The sequence below is a fragment of the Tetrahymena thermophila genome, assembly GCF_000189635.1.
Source record: "Tetrahymena thermophila SB210 genomic scaffold scf_8254659, whole genome shotgun sequence".
NCBI classification, from domain to species: domain Eukaryota; phylum Ciliophora; class Oligohymenophorea; order Hymenostomatida; family Tetrahymenidae; genus Tetrahymena; species Tetrahymena thermophila.
The window spans coordinates 1629943-1646765 of NW_002476426.1; the positions used below are offsets into that span (position 1 = coordinate 1629943).

Below are 16823 nucleotides of genomic sequence, written 5' to 3' on the forward strand. Positions count from 1 at the left end.
AAAACATAAAGTTTCTTTATTAAAAATAAGAATCAAACAAATTTAATAATAATTAAAGACTTTTTTCTTTAAAATTTTAGAAATTTATTTAGAATTTTGATTTTTATATCCCATTCAAATTTTTAAAGAAATATTCTAATTTATTAAAATTCATTTTATTCATCAAAATGCATTTTTGAAAGAATATAATTACTATTTAAAAAAATTTTGCAAAAGATATATTGTATTTTTATATTTTATCTTCTTAATAAAGTTAAACTAATTAAAAATTATCAAAATTATTGAAACAAGTTAATAAAATAAAGACACTTGTAATCAAGTAAAACAATTGTAAAAAACAGTTTATAGATAAATTAAAATTTAAGTAAAGCATACAAATATAAAAAAATATTTTAATTTAAATATTGAAGCAACTTCAAACAATTGATGAATATATTCTTTAATCTACTAGAGTTAAATCTTTAGTATTGTTATTAGAGCATTTTAAAATAAATTATTTAAAATATTTTGATTGCTGCTCTTTCAATAATGAAATGGCAAATTATTCTTCGAAGTAATTGACTAAATTAATTATTTTGAAATTAAGGTTAAATAACTTTATTGAATGAATATTACTGAATAATTAATTAATAATTTTACTCTTTTTTGAACTTTTTATAACTGAATCTGAAAGTAAAAATGAATCAGAACAACCAACATATTTTAGAGCAGCAAATTGTTCTTTAGTCAAAAGTATCATTATTGCTTTTTTCAAAAATATTATTTCCTCATAAAGCTTTGAAAAATCAGAATTCTTATCTATTTATTCTTCTATAAGTTGTTTGGTTTTTTGATTTAAGCCTAATTTAACTTCATATTCACTTCTTCGCCTTATCCTAAAGTAATTATCAAAAATAATAAATAATCACCAAAAACAAAAATTATCAGAAAAATAAGCTTTTAGAATTTAAGATAAATTTTTTTCCGTTGACTTTGTGTTTTAAATAAAAAATGAATAAAATTACTTAAATTTGAATAATAAATCCGCTAGTTTGCTTGATAGTTATTTGTTGCTGTTGATTTTGGATATTTAATCACAATTTTGTTCCATTTTGGTTGGTTAATTTATATTTGAACATCTGACATTTGGGATAATATTTTTTTGACTATATTAAATTTAATTCTAATTTAAAGGTTTTTATGTTTATTCACACATATCTTATGATGAAGTAATTAAAGAATTGATTTCAATGGCATTGCATTCTTTTGTGTTGAAGAGCCTTAGCTTTTCTTTAATAGCAGTCATTTGATCTTTTTCATTATATTTAATTTATTGTTTATTTATATCACTTCTGTTTGTAGTTGAAATTATTTGTTCATATTGCTAAAGATCTTAATGTTGATTTGCTTATACTTATGAAAAAGTTTTAATTTGTTGAAATTTAAATTTTTTTTAGAATGGAGCTAAATTATCGTTTGTTATGGAGGAATTACAAATATTTTTAAGAACATTCTCGCAAGGCTTCGTAGGAATTGAAGGTATAAATACCATATCTGTTACATATTTTTCTTCAGCATTTCCTTAATTGCAATCTTAATCTTTTTCATTTAGATCAATTTTTTTATTTAATAAAATATTATTTTATTTCAATATTTTATGATAAGTTCCTTAAAATTAATTCTATAAAGTAATGATAAAAAGTTCTTATCTAATCAATTACTAGGCCAAATATCTACCAATAAAACCTAAGCACATTAATAAAGCAAACGTACTATTACATAAGGCTAAAATTTCTGGAAAAATTGGATATTAAATTTAAGTTTGAATTATAGTCTCATCAATATCCAAAAAGAATTAAGCAAAATATTTAAGTTAAGTTTGTTTTTAAACAGTTTAAGACTAATAAGTTTCTGTATTTATAATATAAGATATAGGAGATAGATATTAAGTTTCTTGTTGTACAAATGAGCCCTATTTTACTTTAGTAATTTATTGCTAAGCTTTGAATTCAGTGAATATGATTTAATCTGTTGACATTAGGATGTGCTGACTTTTATAATAATCTTCGAACTGATTGGATGTAATGTTAAACTATGATGCTAAAAGTTTTACATGCAAATAATTATTTAGGTTATTGATAAAATTATCTATTTCCTCAGGACTAGCACAATTATTAGGTACATAAGTTTTACGACTGTCTACATCTTAGCACCTGTAAGTCGAAATTCTTATTGAAGAAGCTATTTAATTTATATTGTCCAATGAAAGTGAAAAGTTAGAAGGAACACTAGAAAAATCAATGCATTTATATCCAATAAGTTAAGGGTTGCTGCAATCAATAATATTTAAATTTTATGTATAAAATTATCCTAAACCTATGTAATTAAATTCTGCAAAAGCAACTATATAAGTTTTATTTTACTTCTTCTGCTAAAAATCTAAATTTTATAATCCTTGAAAGAATTAAAACGCAATTAATTTTGATTGCAAAGCAACATTTATCTATTCGCTTGTTACAAAGCTTTACGATCTAAATTTAGGATCGATTTAGTTGTTAAAATATTAGTACACTAAATGCACAAAATAAAATAAAACTATTCCAATTATCGATACTGAAAGAAAAGCTCCAGTCAAAGTTCTTTTCTTCATTTTCCTCTTGCCGGTATTAAAGGAGAAGGACTGAGAAAATACATCAAAATCCTTAAAAAATTCTTACATAATTTTACTTTTGTTTTGAATTTTCTTTTTAATTTATTTTTATTTAGTTAGATCAATTAATTAATTATTAAAATTTTAAACTAAATTGAATTCGCCTTTAAGACTTCTAATATAAAAGTATTGCAAAATTAAGCTATTGTTGATCAAAAACAATTCGCTATGCTGAACTAATTTATTTAGTGATTACTTAAATTTTACATAACTGAAATAGTAATTACGAATAAATTAACTTCTAATTTGGAATATTTTCTGTAAAAAAGAAATAATAAAGAAGTACTTTGGAACAATAATTAGCATTTTTTTTCAATTGTATTTAAAATTATAATAAAAGTATATATATTATTATAATTATTAATTTAATTAATAACAGAATTAATAAAAGAACTCAAACAATTTTTATTTATTTAAAATTTAGTAAAATAACAATTTTACAATTTTAATGCAATTCTAATATAAAACTTAACATTTTTCAATTAATAACTTCCATTTAGTTTTTTGAAGATAATTTCCAAAGCTGCTAAACTAATCCTGATATATCTCTACATACTAAATATCTTTCTATATACTCATCCACAGTCCTTCCAAAACTATTTTTTTTAACTAAAAAATTAAAGTTATTTAAGCTTAAATCTATCTAGTTAAGTTTACTCAAAATTTCATTTTAATTAAATTAGATAATTAGCTCATTAACTATTTTATCACTAGTAATAATTATTTGAAGCGTAGATGCCTCAGGATTTTTTATCTCTAATCCAAAATATTTATTATAAGGTTCTGCAAAATTTTTAAGTTATTAAACAAACTCCTCCACTCTCTTAGTTTAATCATTTATGCCTAAAAATGTATTATTAATAAAATGATAAAAAATCATTTAAAATCCTTTTAAATTACTTTTTTTAAGAATATCGATTTAATTATTTTCTTTTTCTATTTTTTGTTATAGAGCGCTTTCTTCTTAGCATAAATTAACATGAAGCTCATTCATTAAGATATTGTTTTCTTAATTTTAAAGCAAGTTGAAGCTCTCTTTCAATTCTTCATTTAATCCAAGTAATTGTTAAGTTTATTTCTGATATTCTATATTTTTATCTTGTATGGGCTGTAAGGATTCTTTTGCAAAAAGTGTAAAATATATTTATAATTTGATATTTCTAAGATAAATGAATTTTACTTTGAAATTCTGTATTTTTTTCATAAAACTCTTAGACATTTTTATCTTCTTTCTTTATATATAAATGTTTAATTATGCTAAAATAGTAGAATTAGTATAGTAATAATTAAAAATACTTATAAAGAAAGAAGCAATACAATACCTTAATTATATCATCCACAAAAGAAGAAAATTCTTTCAAAAATTAATCCAAATCTTTTTCCAAGTTACTTTCTAAAATTTTTAGTTCCTTTATTGTCACTACTTGAGTTGCCATAGATAAATTAATTTTTTATATAAACTTTTAAAGGATTTGGCGCAAATTTTTGATTTAATTATTATTAAAATTTTGAAATTTATATAATCAAAACAAGCGCATTTGACAAATGAATATATTCGTTTTTTTTAAGTCTTAAACTATAAATTATTTGTTTAATAATAGAATTTTATTATAAATTGTTTTTTTTTAGATTGATCAAAATCATAAAATCATGGTTGAATTATAAAAAAATATTTTTACCTTTTGAATTTACAAAACATGAAATCAAGCATTTTAAGTAAATTGATCTTTATTTGTTTTTGGATTAAATATTATTAGGATTTTATAATTTTTTTTGAATTAATAAAATTGATTTTAATTTTATCTTTACTCTTGGAAATAATTTTTTTCTTTTTGAACTAATATTTATTACATACACATAAATAAAGATATTCGATAAAATAATATATAAAAATTAACTTTAATAAATTTATAAACTTGATTTTTTTTAAATTTTTAATTATATTTTGTTTTATTTTTAGTGAAAATAGTAATTTAAAATCAATCATTCTTATGCTTGACTTTATACCAAAATAGTTGATTTGTTTTCGTCCACCAAAGATTAACTAATTTTTCCAACACTTGAGCTTTGCAGCATTTCGTTATATTTTTTTTCTGATTTTGAACTTTAAATTGTTTAGCAAATAAATATAAAATATCTTTTTGAAAAGCTAACATACCTATAAGGAATGATAAAGAAAGCCATCAAACACACTGGAAGGAAATTTAAAATAATTTCTGTAGACACTAAATAAGCAATTCTTTATTTAAAAAAGATAAATAAAGCATTTATTTTTTAAAAATAATTAGAAAGTAAGTAATACACATATCCAATGCTTGTCAAAAATTTCATTTTAAATGGTTCTCCAGAGAAGTAGTAATAGAGTATTTGTGTTAACAAAAGAGTTATTTTAAGGAAGTTTAAAATAAATATCATATAAAAGCAAATAAGGTACTTTTGAATAAAATAATTTAAATAAATTTAGAAGCATATTACAAAAAAATATTAATTGATTAATGAATATAATAGATTGATTACTCTTTTCTTTTTCAATATTGTGCCCAGCTCTTTTTCTAAATTATTTATAGTTTTATTTAGTTTTTGGCTATAAATAACACTCAATATAATACAGATTAGCAAATTAAAGCACACCAAACTAGATGGCAAACTATATAATTAAGATTTAAATAGAATGATTAAAATAAAAAATAAAAATTATTTACATCAAATCTTCATTGTAGTTGAATCCCTCATAGTCATTTTTAACACCAGTATATATTATACTAAGTATATAAGCTGTGAGAGAAGTAATAACATAGATAGTAGCGCAAATTTTATAGCGTCTAATCTAATTTTTAGCAGTTCTCACAGAATAGAAATAATTAAGATAAAGTTCATACCTAAATAAAATAATTTTTTTGTCAATATTTATAGAAAGTAAGAATATTTGTTTTTGGATTGTTAAAATCCTACCATTTGTAACACAGCATTAATATTGAAACAGAAAATGCTAAGACTTTAAAGGTATCGCAGAAGTTAACAGTGATTTATTCTATTAGTTTCTTATTTACAACATCCTCAGCTTCTTTGAAAATTTATATTGTAACTTAAACGAGCGAACCTGTTGAAGTTATTTGTTAAAATATTTTACTAAATAATTCCTTCCAAAATTTAACGACTATCTTATTTGAAAGAAAGTATTTGAAAAAATTAGATAAAAATATTAACTGAATATTGAAAATATTTTTAAATGCTATGAACTAAATCATAAAATGTTGCTTACAGAGGGTGATTGTAATGAGAATAACGTAAAAAAGAATAAAGAATTGCTTTTTGATCGTGTTCATTTTGATGACTATTTATTATGTTTTAAGAAAATTGTAAATTTTTCAAAGCAAAAAGATGAATTTTGTTTAGTATTTTACTTTTATATAGCTAAATAAGGAGAGTTATCATCTAAATGTAATAAAATGGGCAAACTACGCTTGCACTGATCATAATAGCGAGGTTTAAATCTTTTTGATCTGTCATCAGTCTTTAGTTTTTATTTTGATTTATTTATTTCTAAGTCAAAAAATTAATAAGTTCACCTATAATTTTACTCTACTTTTTTAAAAGGTTTTAGTTTATGTTATTAAAGAGTTACTTCAGTTTTTATACAAATAAAGAAATTAATTCTACGTAAATTTTGTCTGCAAGATGAATGAACGATCTATAAATAACCTAAGAGTTGTGCTTTCAAATCTTATTTGAATTGGTGCTTTTGCTTAATCTTTTAAATTATTATTGAATTATAATATATTATAACATATATTAATAACTAATCATTTCTCCTTTTACAAAAAGCATATAATGCGAATAAGGTTTGATTCATGAATAATTCAAGTAGATAGCTCTTGTTCGATTCATAATAATTAAGAAATCTTAATCAATAATTATTAATTTCGTTTTGCATAAAATTAAATAAATTTCATAAATACATTTGCTTAATTATTATCAATTATAACATTTTCTCTTGATAGATTTTACAAGTGCACATTACATGTCTAATATGTCCTGATTAAACCATAACTTTATCAAAAATTAGCAAAAAATTATTAAATAATTAAATTGGCAATGGTTGTTATTAACTTAATATCAAAATTTCGAATCTAATTAAATTTTTGAAAAAAATAAAGAGAAAGAGAGAGTAATAAATTTATATTGTAATAAATTAAATATTCAATAATCTTAGCAAAAATATCCCAATCAAATGTTGAGAAGGGTCATTTAGGATAAGCCTTAAATGGTAGGGAATTATAAAGTAGGTGTTAAGCTTGGTCAAGGAGCATCGGGAACAGTTTATAAAGGGGAGCATATAGAAACAGGCTAGGTTGTTGCCATAAAACTTGTTTCTACAGTAAATATTAAGAAAGAAAACATAAAATCTATTAAAAAAGAAATGCACTTACTGAAGAAGCTTAAGCACGAAAATATTGTTACATATATTGATTTTATTCAAACTGAAAATCACTATGCAATTATTTTAGAATACATTGAATCAGGCTCTTTGTATGGAATAATTAAAAAATTTGGACCTTTTTAAGAATCTCTTGTAATCATTTTCATCAAATAAGTAAGTAGACTTAAAATTAATTCATTCATAAATTGTTTCAATAAATCTAAAATTTAAGTTAAAATGTATGAACTTTCAATCAAAAGAAAATTACTAAAAAAAAAGATAAACTCTTAAAATTATTATTTTTACCTCCATTCAACAATTTCAATTTAAATTTTTCTAAATTAAGGTTTTAAGGGGATTGGAATATTTGCATAGGTAAGGTATTGTACATAGAGATATAAAAGGAGCTAATATACTAACAACTAAAAATAATAAGAGCGGTGTGATAAAGTTAACTGATTTTGGAGTTGCCACTCACTTAGCCGATGACGACAAAAGCAGTACTTAATGTGTAGGAACTCCTTATTGGATGGCTCCTGAAGTTATTATTGGTATTTATATATTTTTTTCTAACTAGCCAATAATAAATATACCTTATAAATTTTATTTAAAATTTTTATAAGATTCTGATGGACACATTTCTACAAGTTGTGACATATGGTCGCTAGGATGCACCATAATTGAGCTTCTTACAGGAAATCCTCCTTATAGTTATGGAAATCCACATCATGCTCTATTCAGAATGGTATCTGACTAGCATCCTCCTCTTCCAAAAGATGTAACTCCATAATGTTTAGATTTTTTGATGCAATGCTTCAATAAAGAACCTTCTTAAAGAATGGATGCAAAAAGTATAACAAACGTTTTATACATACAATAAAAAATATAATTTAAACTACTTAAACAGGTTTGCTTAATCACGAGTGGCTAAAAATAAATATTGAAACAGAAGTACTTCAAATCATTAATTCTCCAAACCCAGAACTACCAGAAGAAGTTTTAAACTCTATCAGAAATCATATAAATGAAAGTTAGCATGAATTAGATATGAATTCTAATAGCAAACAATCAGCATCAAAGTAGGATAATAACCAAAATCATTTAGAAAAACATTTATTGCAAGAATAAAATTACATTAGCAATAAAGAAAATGATAAAGATATAAAAGATACACAATAAATACATGCTAATTATAATTCAACTTTATAAAATTCCATCAATTAATCCATATCAAGCCTTAAGAACATCTAACTTGCATAATAAGAAAAGAGATTAATAGGTCTTCGACTAAATGAACCAAATACTTGCAGAAATCAAACTGCAAACTAGACGATAGATGAAATAGGTAGCTTTGCTGGTTCTATAGTAGACAATAATAAACCCTTAGATTCACTAAGAAACTACAATTTGAAAAAGAAAAATAACGGAACACTCAACAGTAAAAAAGAATAAAAGGTAAATTATTTTATTGAAATTCAAAAAAGAAAATAGAATAACAAAAATGATAAAATAGATGTACTAGGACACCTAAGAAATTGTCAATGGGCTATAAAAAACTAGAGAACCAAAGAAGGTCGAAGAATATATGAACTATTTAAGTGATATAATATCTAGATTTCCTAAAGCTAAAAGCTACTTCATTAAGCAGTCAGGTCTTTCCTTGTTCTTAGACCTACTTGATAAATTTTCAACTAACTTTACTATTATTTAGCAAGTTTTGTCTTTCCTGAATCAAATTGTTGAGAATGAAATGTATTACTTAGAAACTGCTTGTTTGTTTGGTATATAAATAAGTTAATAATTGACAGATAAACAATAATTTCTAATTTTATTTTAAAAGGAGTTGTACCTTAAATTTTAAAATTCACTAGTGATTTCTACCCAAAAGAAATTCGGTTCGAGGTATCTTGTTTTATAGCTTAGCTATTTACTAGTCCGTCTACTCTTTAGATATTTGTTGCATGTGGAGGAAGCTCTGCTCTAGTTGATTTATTAGATGTAGATGTCAGTAAAAACAAAGAAATCATTCAAATAGGGTAAAAAAATAAACATAAAAATTATTAATAAATAAATATTTATGTTAAAATAAAAAAGAGTTGATATGCTACTTATGCTTTCAGAAGTTCAATTTTTGAGCTATCAAAATCTGTGTAGGATGTTGTTTAAATATGATATTTGCTAAAAATTGGTGCTCATATTTTTTGGCTTAGTAGAAGAGTTTGTTTAAAGAGAATCGTAAGATTAAGCTGCAGATTTAAAATTAATTTAAAAGTGTTTAGACATCCTCTTGCTATTTGCCAAGTGTGAAGATAAGCAGATGAAAATAAATATTTGCTAAGATGAAACAGTGTAAATTCTTATAGAAATCATAGATACTCTCTTCTAGCAAGAGGAAGATCCAATTTTTAATTAGTTTTTGTAAAAAATAATTTTGATATTTAGACACCTATCTAATGAGCACACTCTTTTAAATAAGCTTGAAAATTTTGGTTTAATAAAAAGAGTTTTAAATCTCTTAGATATAGAAAGCAGAAAATAAAAAATAGATGAAGTTTTCTTAGATGATTTGTTAAAAATTATTAATTATTTCCAAAACTTAAGTCATCCTAGATAGGAGCATCTAGTTTTGACAGGTGCTCTTCCTATTCTAATATCAATAACTAGCAATAGCGCAATGTCATTTAGCTTGAGGAAAATTTCACTATCAATTTTATGCTAATTTGTTAAGACCTCTCCTCTAACAAGAAAAAAGCTAATGGAACATGGTGGGCCTCATATATTTTTGTGCTTCCTTTAAATATCGGAAGATTGCTTTAAGCAATTCTCATTCAAAATTTTAGATACTTTAGCTTCTTGGCTTGTAATAGATTTAGAATAAATAGAGTCTTTCTTTTTAGAAAACTTGAAGTTCTTCATACCATCTGCCGACAACAATGTAAATATTTAAAAATAATAAAAATTTATTGTTTAAAAATTAATTTTATTTACATTAAAAAGATATCTCTATTGCAAATTATACCAATCATATATCGAATCATAAGTCTTTCTGACAAAATAGCATAAGTGATGGCTTGCTAAGAGTAATTTATAGAAAGTCTTTGTGATCTTTTGACCGATTTTGATGATAGCAATGTGTAGAACACAAATACTCCTTAAATAAAGAAAAAAATTTTGGAATTTTTACATTGCATTTTAATGAGAAGTACACCATAATCGATTTGCTATATTGTTGAAAAGCACGATTTAAATAAAAAGTTACATTACATTATTGAGAAATCCTCTGAGTTAGAGATTATAATCTTAGAAGAAATATCTTAAAATCTACTTGATCTATATCATGAATCTAAGTAAAATTGCAATTAAAGCAATTATTAGGCAATTTAAGGCTAGATACCTGCTTAGATCCTAGAAAATAAGGCATATAAATAATAGCAAGATTAATTAAGCCAGTAATAGATGCAACTTTATAAAATTTAATAGTAAATTTAGCAAGGCAACAATTAAAATATAAATGGAAATTTGATAAACTAAATTCCTCTTGGAGTTTAGCAAAACAATTCAAACTAGGATTAGATAATTTCCAACAGCTATATACCCATTGAATAAATAGGACTGAATTTAAATTAACAATAAATGTTTATGCAATACCAGTAATAAAATCAAATACCAAATTTACAATAAAATTTAATTTAAGCAAATGTTAGTAAACAATAAGTTGCTAATACTAATAACATTAATATCAATTAATAATAACAATAATAAAATTAAATTTAAATTAATAATTAAATAATTTAATAACAAAACATCTAGATGTATTAATAAAATCCTTAAAATATGTTTGGTTTTTAGAATAACCCTTAATTATAAATAAATCCAAATAATAATAATGTCATCCCTTTGAATTAAAATTAATTCTTTAACTAACCACATAATCCTTCAAATAATAATAGCAATAATAATAACAATAGCAATAATTTAAACTGATATTCTAATTAATTATTTCAATATTCTAAAAGGCTTTTAAATATCAAAACAATAAATAAATCAAAAATTTTATTTTTACTCTAATTTATAATTAAATATTTGTTTATTGATTAAGTAATTCTTCTTCATAAAATTATATATTTAGCAAAGCTTTTCAAAATAAAATTTCTGTTTTTTTAGTTGATATAGATTTATTTAAAAATTATTAGTTTTTTTTAACATACATTTAAATCAAATAAATTTTACTACTCCTTAGAAAATTATTAATTTATTTAATTCTTAATTAAAAAAAAAATTAACATATTTTGTAATTTTTTTAAGATCAAAGTATGAAATTTTTTTGGGAATGTTATTAGGAAAATTGAATATTTTTAATCAGGATTTATTGATAAAAATATTCTAAAATATCAAGTATTTTTTGAATCAAATTTTTTAAAAATTAAATGAAATAGAAAGTATTTAAGTGAGTTTCAACAAATTAATGATTTCTTTTTGTATACTATGATCTGCATTACTATTTAAGTATTCAAAACTAGAATTTTACTTCAGTAATTAAAGAAAATTGATGGTCTAATTCATTGTTAATATTTTTTGCTATGATGATAATAGGAAAATATGTGCTTGGTTGTTGGAGTTGATGATGATGATTTAATAAGACAGATATATATTAATTAATATAGACATTATTTCTATTCCCCTGACTTACTATCTTGATTTATTTCTTCTAAGCAATTTTGATAGAAACATTTAAGTAAAAATAAAAAAGCATTAATTAATTTGATATTTGCATATAATATTCTTTAAATAGTTTTTTCAAAATAAAGTCTAAAACATCAGCATTAAAAATAAATACTTTGAGTAAAGTGTCTCCTAAAACTAAGCTTAAATTTAAAAGGGAAATAAATATACTGTATAATTAAGTATTTAAAATTTGATTAATACATCGTAAACCTAAAATACTTGTTAGATATCTTTATAATTTTTTAATACGGTTTTAATAATGTTTCCTGGCTAGAGAAAATACAGTAATAAGCTAAGAAAATATTCTGAAGATGTGGCAGATTTTAGTTTTATAGGGTGTGAAAATGATTCTAATAATTTATGCGATTCGAGTGAGTTTTATTATGATGGATATATTAGCACTAATTCGAGTAGGAAAAATAGTTGTTACATTCTTTAGAAAAGTGATGATAAGCCATCTATTAAGAACTTAAATATTAATTAAAACAAAGACAAAATGGGACCTAAGTGTCTTCTTATTGAACGATAGTTTCAAGATTTTGCAATTTTAGACTAAATTGATGAAAACGATTCAACTTCTTAGGAGCTCACTTAAGAAGAATGGGAGGATATTTTCTAAAAAAATAAAATAGAATAAAAATTCATTTATAAGCTGAGTAATTCGTTATTTAAAGGAATCAGCTACTCAAAGTAATTAATATAATTTGTAGAATTAGAAAACTAATTTTATTTAATTTTAATTTTTGTTTAAAAATATTTTTTTAATATAGTCGAATAAGACTGTGGCCTATTTTAGCAAATGTGGATTACATGGAATAAATTCAATTTAATTCTTAAATAAAAGATATTTCGTTTAAGACTCATTGCAAATATGAAAAAGAAATAAACTGTGATTTGGCACAAAATTTTATAATCATGAAAGGCTAGAATAGAAACCCACAATAAATTTAAAACATAGTAAATATTTTAAATTAAATTTTATTAAAAATTGACTTATAAAACATTAAATTAAATTAAGTTAAAATAAATTAATTTGTTTTAAAAATAAAAATGATTTACAAAAAATATTTTGAAATCAAATTTAAAAATTATTTTCTGTTTAAATAATTCAATTTTTTAAATAAAAAATAAATATTATGAATCAAATTAAAACTATTTATTTTTATTTCAAACAAGATGAGTGACTTATTAACAATAACAAAAAAAATTTGTAGAGCTTATGCTCACTTTGATAAAGAAGTTGGTTATGTGCAGAACATGAGCTTTATTGTACTGGCTATTGTATATTATTTGCATTCAGATAATGACAAGGAATTTTAAGATATTTACTTCGGCCTTGATAAAAATTTTGAAAAAAAAGCATTTTGGATTTTTGTGCACATAATGTACCAAAAGCAGTGGAGGATTATGTTTATAGATGGATAACCTGGATTATCAATAGTTTCAAAAAATATAGAAAATAAAATGCAGTAGTATTTGCCCGTTCTAAATAAACATATATTAAATCTTGGTGTAATATATTAATTAAATTACTTTTTTTAAAATAAGGAATTTTTATATTAGTATATATTACTAATATAAAAATCACTTAATTTTTTTGTTTGTTTGTTTGCTAGATTTTTTCTAAAATTTAATTATTCCAATAAAAGGTTTCTTATTAATAGCTGTTTGAGTAAGACTTGTTAACTATATTTCAAAAAAATATAAATAGATCTCTTGGAGAAAAGATGTTTGATATGTTTCTTCTAGGTAGCAATTTTTTAATTCTAATTTTAACAACTAATTTAATTTTTCGTTAATTTTTAGATGGAGAAGAAATTTTTTACTCAGTTTATCTAGTGATAATAAAGGCATTTGAAAAGACATTATTAAGCATAAATAATAAGCAAGTAATACAAAATTAAGTTATATCTTTGTTTTATATTGAATTATTTTAATAGTAACTCATAAAATATGTGTAAGAAGACATGAAAAATGAGTGGTATGAACATTTCAACAGCAACAACAATTTAAATTTCGATGAATACTAGAATGAGCTTAATCACAGAGTATACACTCAAACATAACTTTGAAATAAACTTACTTCAAAATCAATTTCCTTAAAAAATGAATCTAGCTATCTCAACTACTAACTAATTAACAAACTAGCCATAAACATTATTATTGCAAACAAATAATTAATACTAAAATATATAAGAGTACTTCCTAATATATAATTAAATAAATTTTTATAAATAATTAACTTTAGTTAAAAATAAGCTATAGAATAAATTTGGTGTCACTTTAATAAAAATTAATATTTAAAATCAAAGAATTTTACAGTATTTTATACTTTATTTATACATATTTATTTTAACTGTTTGATTAGATTTTAAGTAAATTTATAAAATTGTAAAAAAATTTTACTATTACAATAATTAACTATTATTTAATTACTTCTTATCTTTTTATTTAATTATATCTTACTTTTAAATGCGTTTTTTCTTTAGACATTTGGTAATCACATTTTTTTGAGATTTAAATAATATAATTATTATAAATTAAAAATTGTTTAAATAGAAAATATCAAAATTAACAAAACAATACTTTTTGTCAGAATTGATTGCTTTTTTAATTATATCAATTTATGTAAATCATAAATAAAAACATAAATTGTAAAAGTGATATTTCAAAATATTTCAATAAGTATTTTATCTTAAAATTAAAATTAAAATATTTGACTTATATAAAAATTACCAACAGACAAAATTAGTAATTTTAAATTGTTATTTAAGTAAAAATTATAATCATGCACGTTTATTGAGTTTTTTAATTGATTCAGTTATTTCACTAAAAATTATTGAATACAAATAAATTAATTAATTAATTTTAAAAGTGATCAATATCAATAAATCATCTATCTTTATTAAAAAGATTCTAATATTTATTATAATTTGTAAATTAATGTTTTCACATTTGAAACTTTTAATTAGACTAAAAATCAAAAAAGTGATTAAACAGAAAATTAATCCCATAATGGCTATCTCTAGGTTTATTCGTTAATTAATTAATATCTTTATTTATATTATTTAATATATTTTTTTAAATCTTCTAAAAATTTTTTTTCATAATTGATGAAACAACTCACAAATTTTCTTGTTCTTTGCATATATTTTTTGACTGTAGTTAATGCTTGCCATGTGAGCTGTACAGATTGCTAACCAGACACAAATATATGCCTAGATTGCTTGGATGTTAACTCATCTATAGATTCATTTTAGAGGTCTTGCATTTGTAACTTAGGTTATTATACTGGGTCTCTTAATCCATTCTAGTGTGTTCAATTAATAAACTATGATTCTGAAGGAAATATGATAGCTCTTTAAGTTTAAACTTGTCATTTGGAAATGGGACTTAAAACTTCTTTAGTGAAAGTTAATGAAGTTACTGATATAATTATAATAAACAACATAAAATATGCTCAAATATTTGTTACTCTTGACCTTGCTTCAATAAGTATTTCTGAAGAGTGCTAAGAGTAGTATGTAACTTCTCTTCAAATTTAAGATCCTAAAACTCTTAATTATATTGATTTAGATGACTAATACTACACAACTGGATAACTTGGTTCATAAACTATTTAAATAAAATTAATAGATTTTTAAACACTTGCTATACAATAGTCTACATAGGGAAATTAGATATCCTAAATCATAAATTTTGGACTTAATATTGGAAACTCTTAGAAATTCTATAGATATCATAAATTTAGCATCACTTTATGTACAGATACAGCTGTAAGCACAGTTATGACTACAGATATAATACAATAAGTAGCAAGCATGAATTGTCTTTAAAATTAATAATGTATCACAATTCCTAATGTTGATACAAACATTGAAATCTGCTAAGATTAGACCTGCCTCCAGCCTATGTAAAATCCGTCTTATTAAGTCGGTTAAATGGTTTATGCTAAGGCTTCATTTATTGACCCTACTAGTACTAAAAAATTAGTTTTATAAAACCTTTATTACAAAGATGATGATAGTATAATTTATGATTTAACTTAATTTACAAATACAAACTGGGCAAATAAAATTTTAAGTATATCATTCAAAATACCTTCACCATCACTGCACGGTATTGTTTAAATAAAAATGCAAATCTAAAATAACAGGTTTAGATAGTTGAATTAATTTTAAAATAATATTGTTCAGTAACAAATTGGTATAGAAGTTGTAAATTCAACAGTTTCTTAAAGCTAGGCTACATAAATAATTGATTAAAGCAATCAAGATCTCATATCTCAAGTTAGTTGCTCCACTTATAATTTATTTTATTTTATTTACCTATTATTGCTATTTTTATGAATTTGAAGATTGAAATGATTGAAGACATAATAATATATAAAGAATTATTTATAAAATGATTATTTATTTCTTATTTTTTGACTGTATGTGATCTATTTTTCTATTTATAAATGTATATTTTTTAATTATTTTTAATAATTTATTAATAAACTCATTTATTTTTAATTTAAGTTTTTAAAAATTAATAAAATTTTATCAATTTTAAATTAAAAACAATAAATTAATATTGAATAAATTCTTCTCTTAAAACTCAAAATTTTAATTTAAAAACTATAATAAAAATAAAATAATTTTACATAATTATTTCAAAAAACACATGCAAAAAAAAAATAGAAAAATAAATAATAAAAACGAATAAATAAGGTAAAAGATTTTTGAAATATTTTTAATTAGTGATTTTTATATTATGTAACATTAATCTTGTTACCTCATTTTATATAATAATATTAAAAAAATGGAATTTACATAGTTTTTTTTTTCAATTGATTATACATATTTTTTTTTTTAATGTAAATATAAAAAATACAAAAAATAATAACATTTTGATTAAACAAAGTAAATTAATTCGTAAGTAAAAATTCATTTGCTGAAAATGTTTATTTGACATTATAAAGGGGGTTGGGGTTGGGGTTGGGGTTGG

The 16823-nt window shown here is 22.1% G+C and overlaps 6 protein-coding genes across 6 annotated transcripts; 3 read left to right on the forward strand and 3 right to left on the reverse strand. All coding sequences in view use genetic code 6, as the record gives it.

The window, feature by feature from the left end:
* Positions 1–415: 415 nt before the first annotated feature.
* On the reverse strand, positions 416–2698 carry TTHERM_01142700 (AMP-binding enzyme family protein; the record flags this gene model as incomplete). The annotated part of the gene is made up of 3 exons (XM_001030099.1): positions 416–561; positions 640–875; positions 1005–2698. The coding sequence occupies 3 exons, from the start codon at positions 2696–2698 to the stop codon at positions 416–418; spliced, it is 2076 nt and encodes a 691-aa protein (XP_001030099.1).
* Positions 2699–3167: 469 nt separating this feature from the next.
* Positions 3168–4125, reverse strand: TTHERM_01142690 (hypothetical protein; the record flags this gene model as incomplete). Its single annotated transcript, XM_001030098.3, has 3 exons — positions 3168–3808; positions 3870–3921; positions 4012–4125. The coding sequence occupies 3 exons, from the start codon at positions 4123–4125 to the stop codon at positions 3168–3170; spliced, it is 807 nt and encodes a 268-aa protein (XP_001030098.3).
* A 212-nt stretch (positions 4126–4337) lies between these two features.
* On the reverse strand, positions 4338–6542 carry TTHERM_01142680 (transmembrane protein, putative; the record flags this gene model as incomplete). Its single annotated transcript, XM_001030097.3, has 9 exons — positions 4338–4793; positions 4848–5122; positions 5207–5241; positions 5392–5568; positions 5642–5789; positions 5952–6023; positions 6094–6203; positions 6259–6274; positions 6350–6542. 9 exons carry the CDS (start codon positions 6540–6542, stop codon positions 4338–4340), a joined length of 1482 nt encoding a protein of 493 aa, XP_001030097.2.
* Positions 6543–6920: 378 nt separating this feature from the next.
* TTHERM_01142670 (cyclin-dependent kinase-like Serine/Threonine kinase family protein) lies at positions 6921–11093 on the forward strand (the record flags this gene model as incomplete). The annotated part of the gene is made up of 8 exons (XM_001030096.3): positions 6921–7283; positions 7456–7660; positions 7733–7960; positions 8017–8564; positions 8623–8890; positions 8950–9145; positions 9204–10044; positions 10107–11093. 8 exons carry the CDS (start codon positions 6921–6923, stop codon positions 11091–11093), a joined length of 3636 nt encoding a protein of 1211 aa, XP_001030096.3.
* A 1000-nt stretch (positions 11094–12093) lies between these two features.
* TTHERM_01142660 (rab-GTPase-TBC domain protein) lies at positions 12094–13906 on the forward strand (the record flags this gene model as incomplete). The annotated part of the gene is made up of 6 exons (XM_001030095.3): positions 12094–12524; positions 12605–12791; positions 13011–13346; positions 13484–13583; positions 13641–13723; positions 13775–13906. 6 exons carry the CDS (start codon positions 12094–12096, stop codon positions 13904–13906), a joined length of 1269 nt encoding a protein of 422 aa, XP_001030095.2.
* Positions 13907–14947: 1041 nt separating this feature from the next.
* Positions 14948–16183, forward strand: TTHERM_01142650 (hypothetical protein; the record flags this gene model as incomplete). The annotated part of the gene is made up of 1 exon (XM_001030094.2): positions 14948–16183. One exon carries the CDS (start codon positions 14948–14950, stop codon positions 16181–16183), a length of 1236 nt encoding a protein of 411 aa, XP_001030094.2.
* Between the last annotated feature and the right edge of the window lie 640 nt (positions 16184–16823).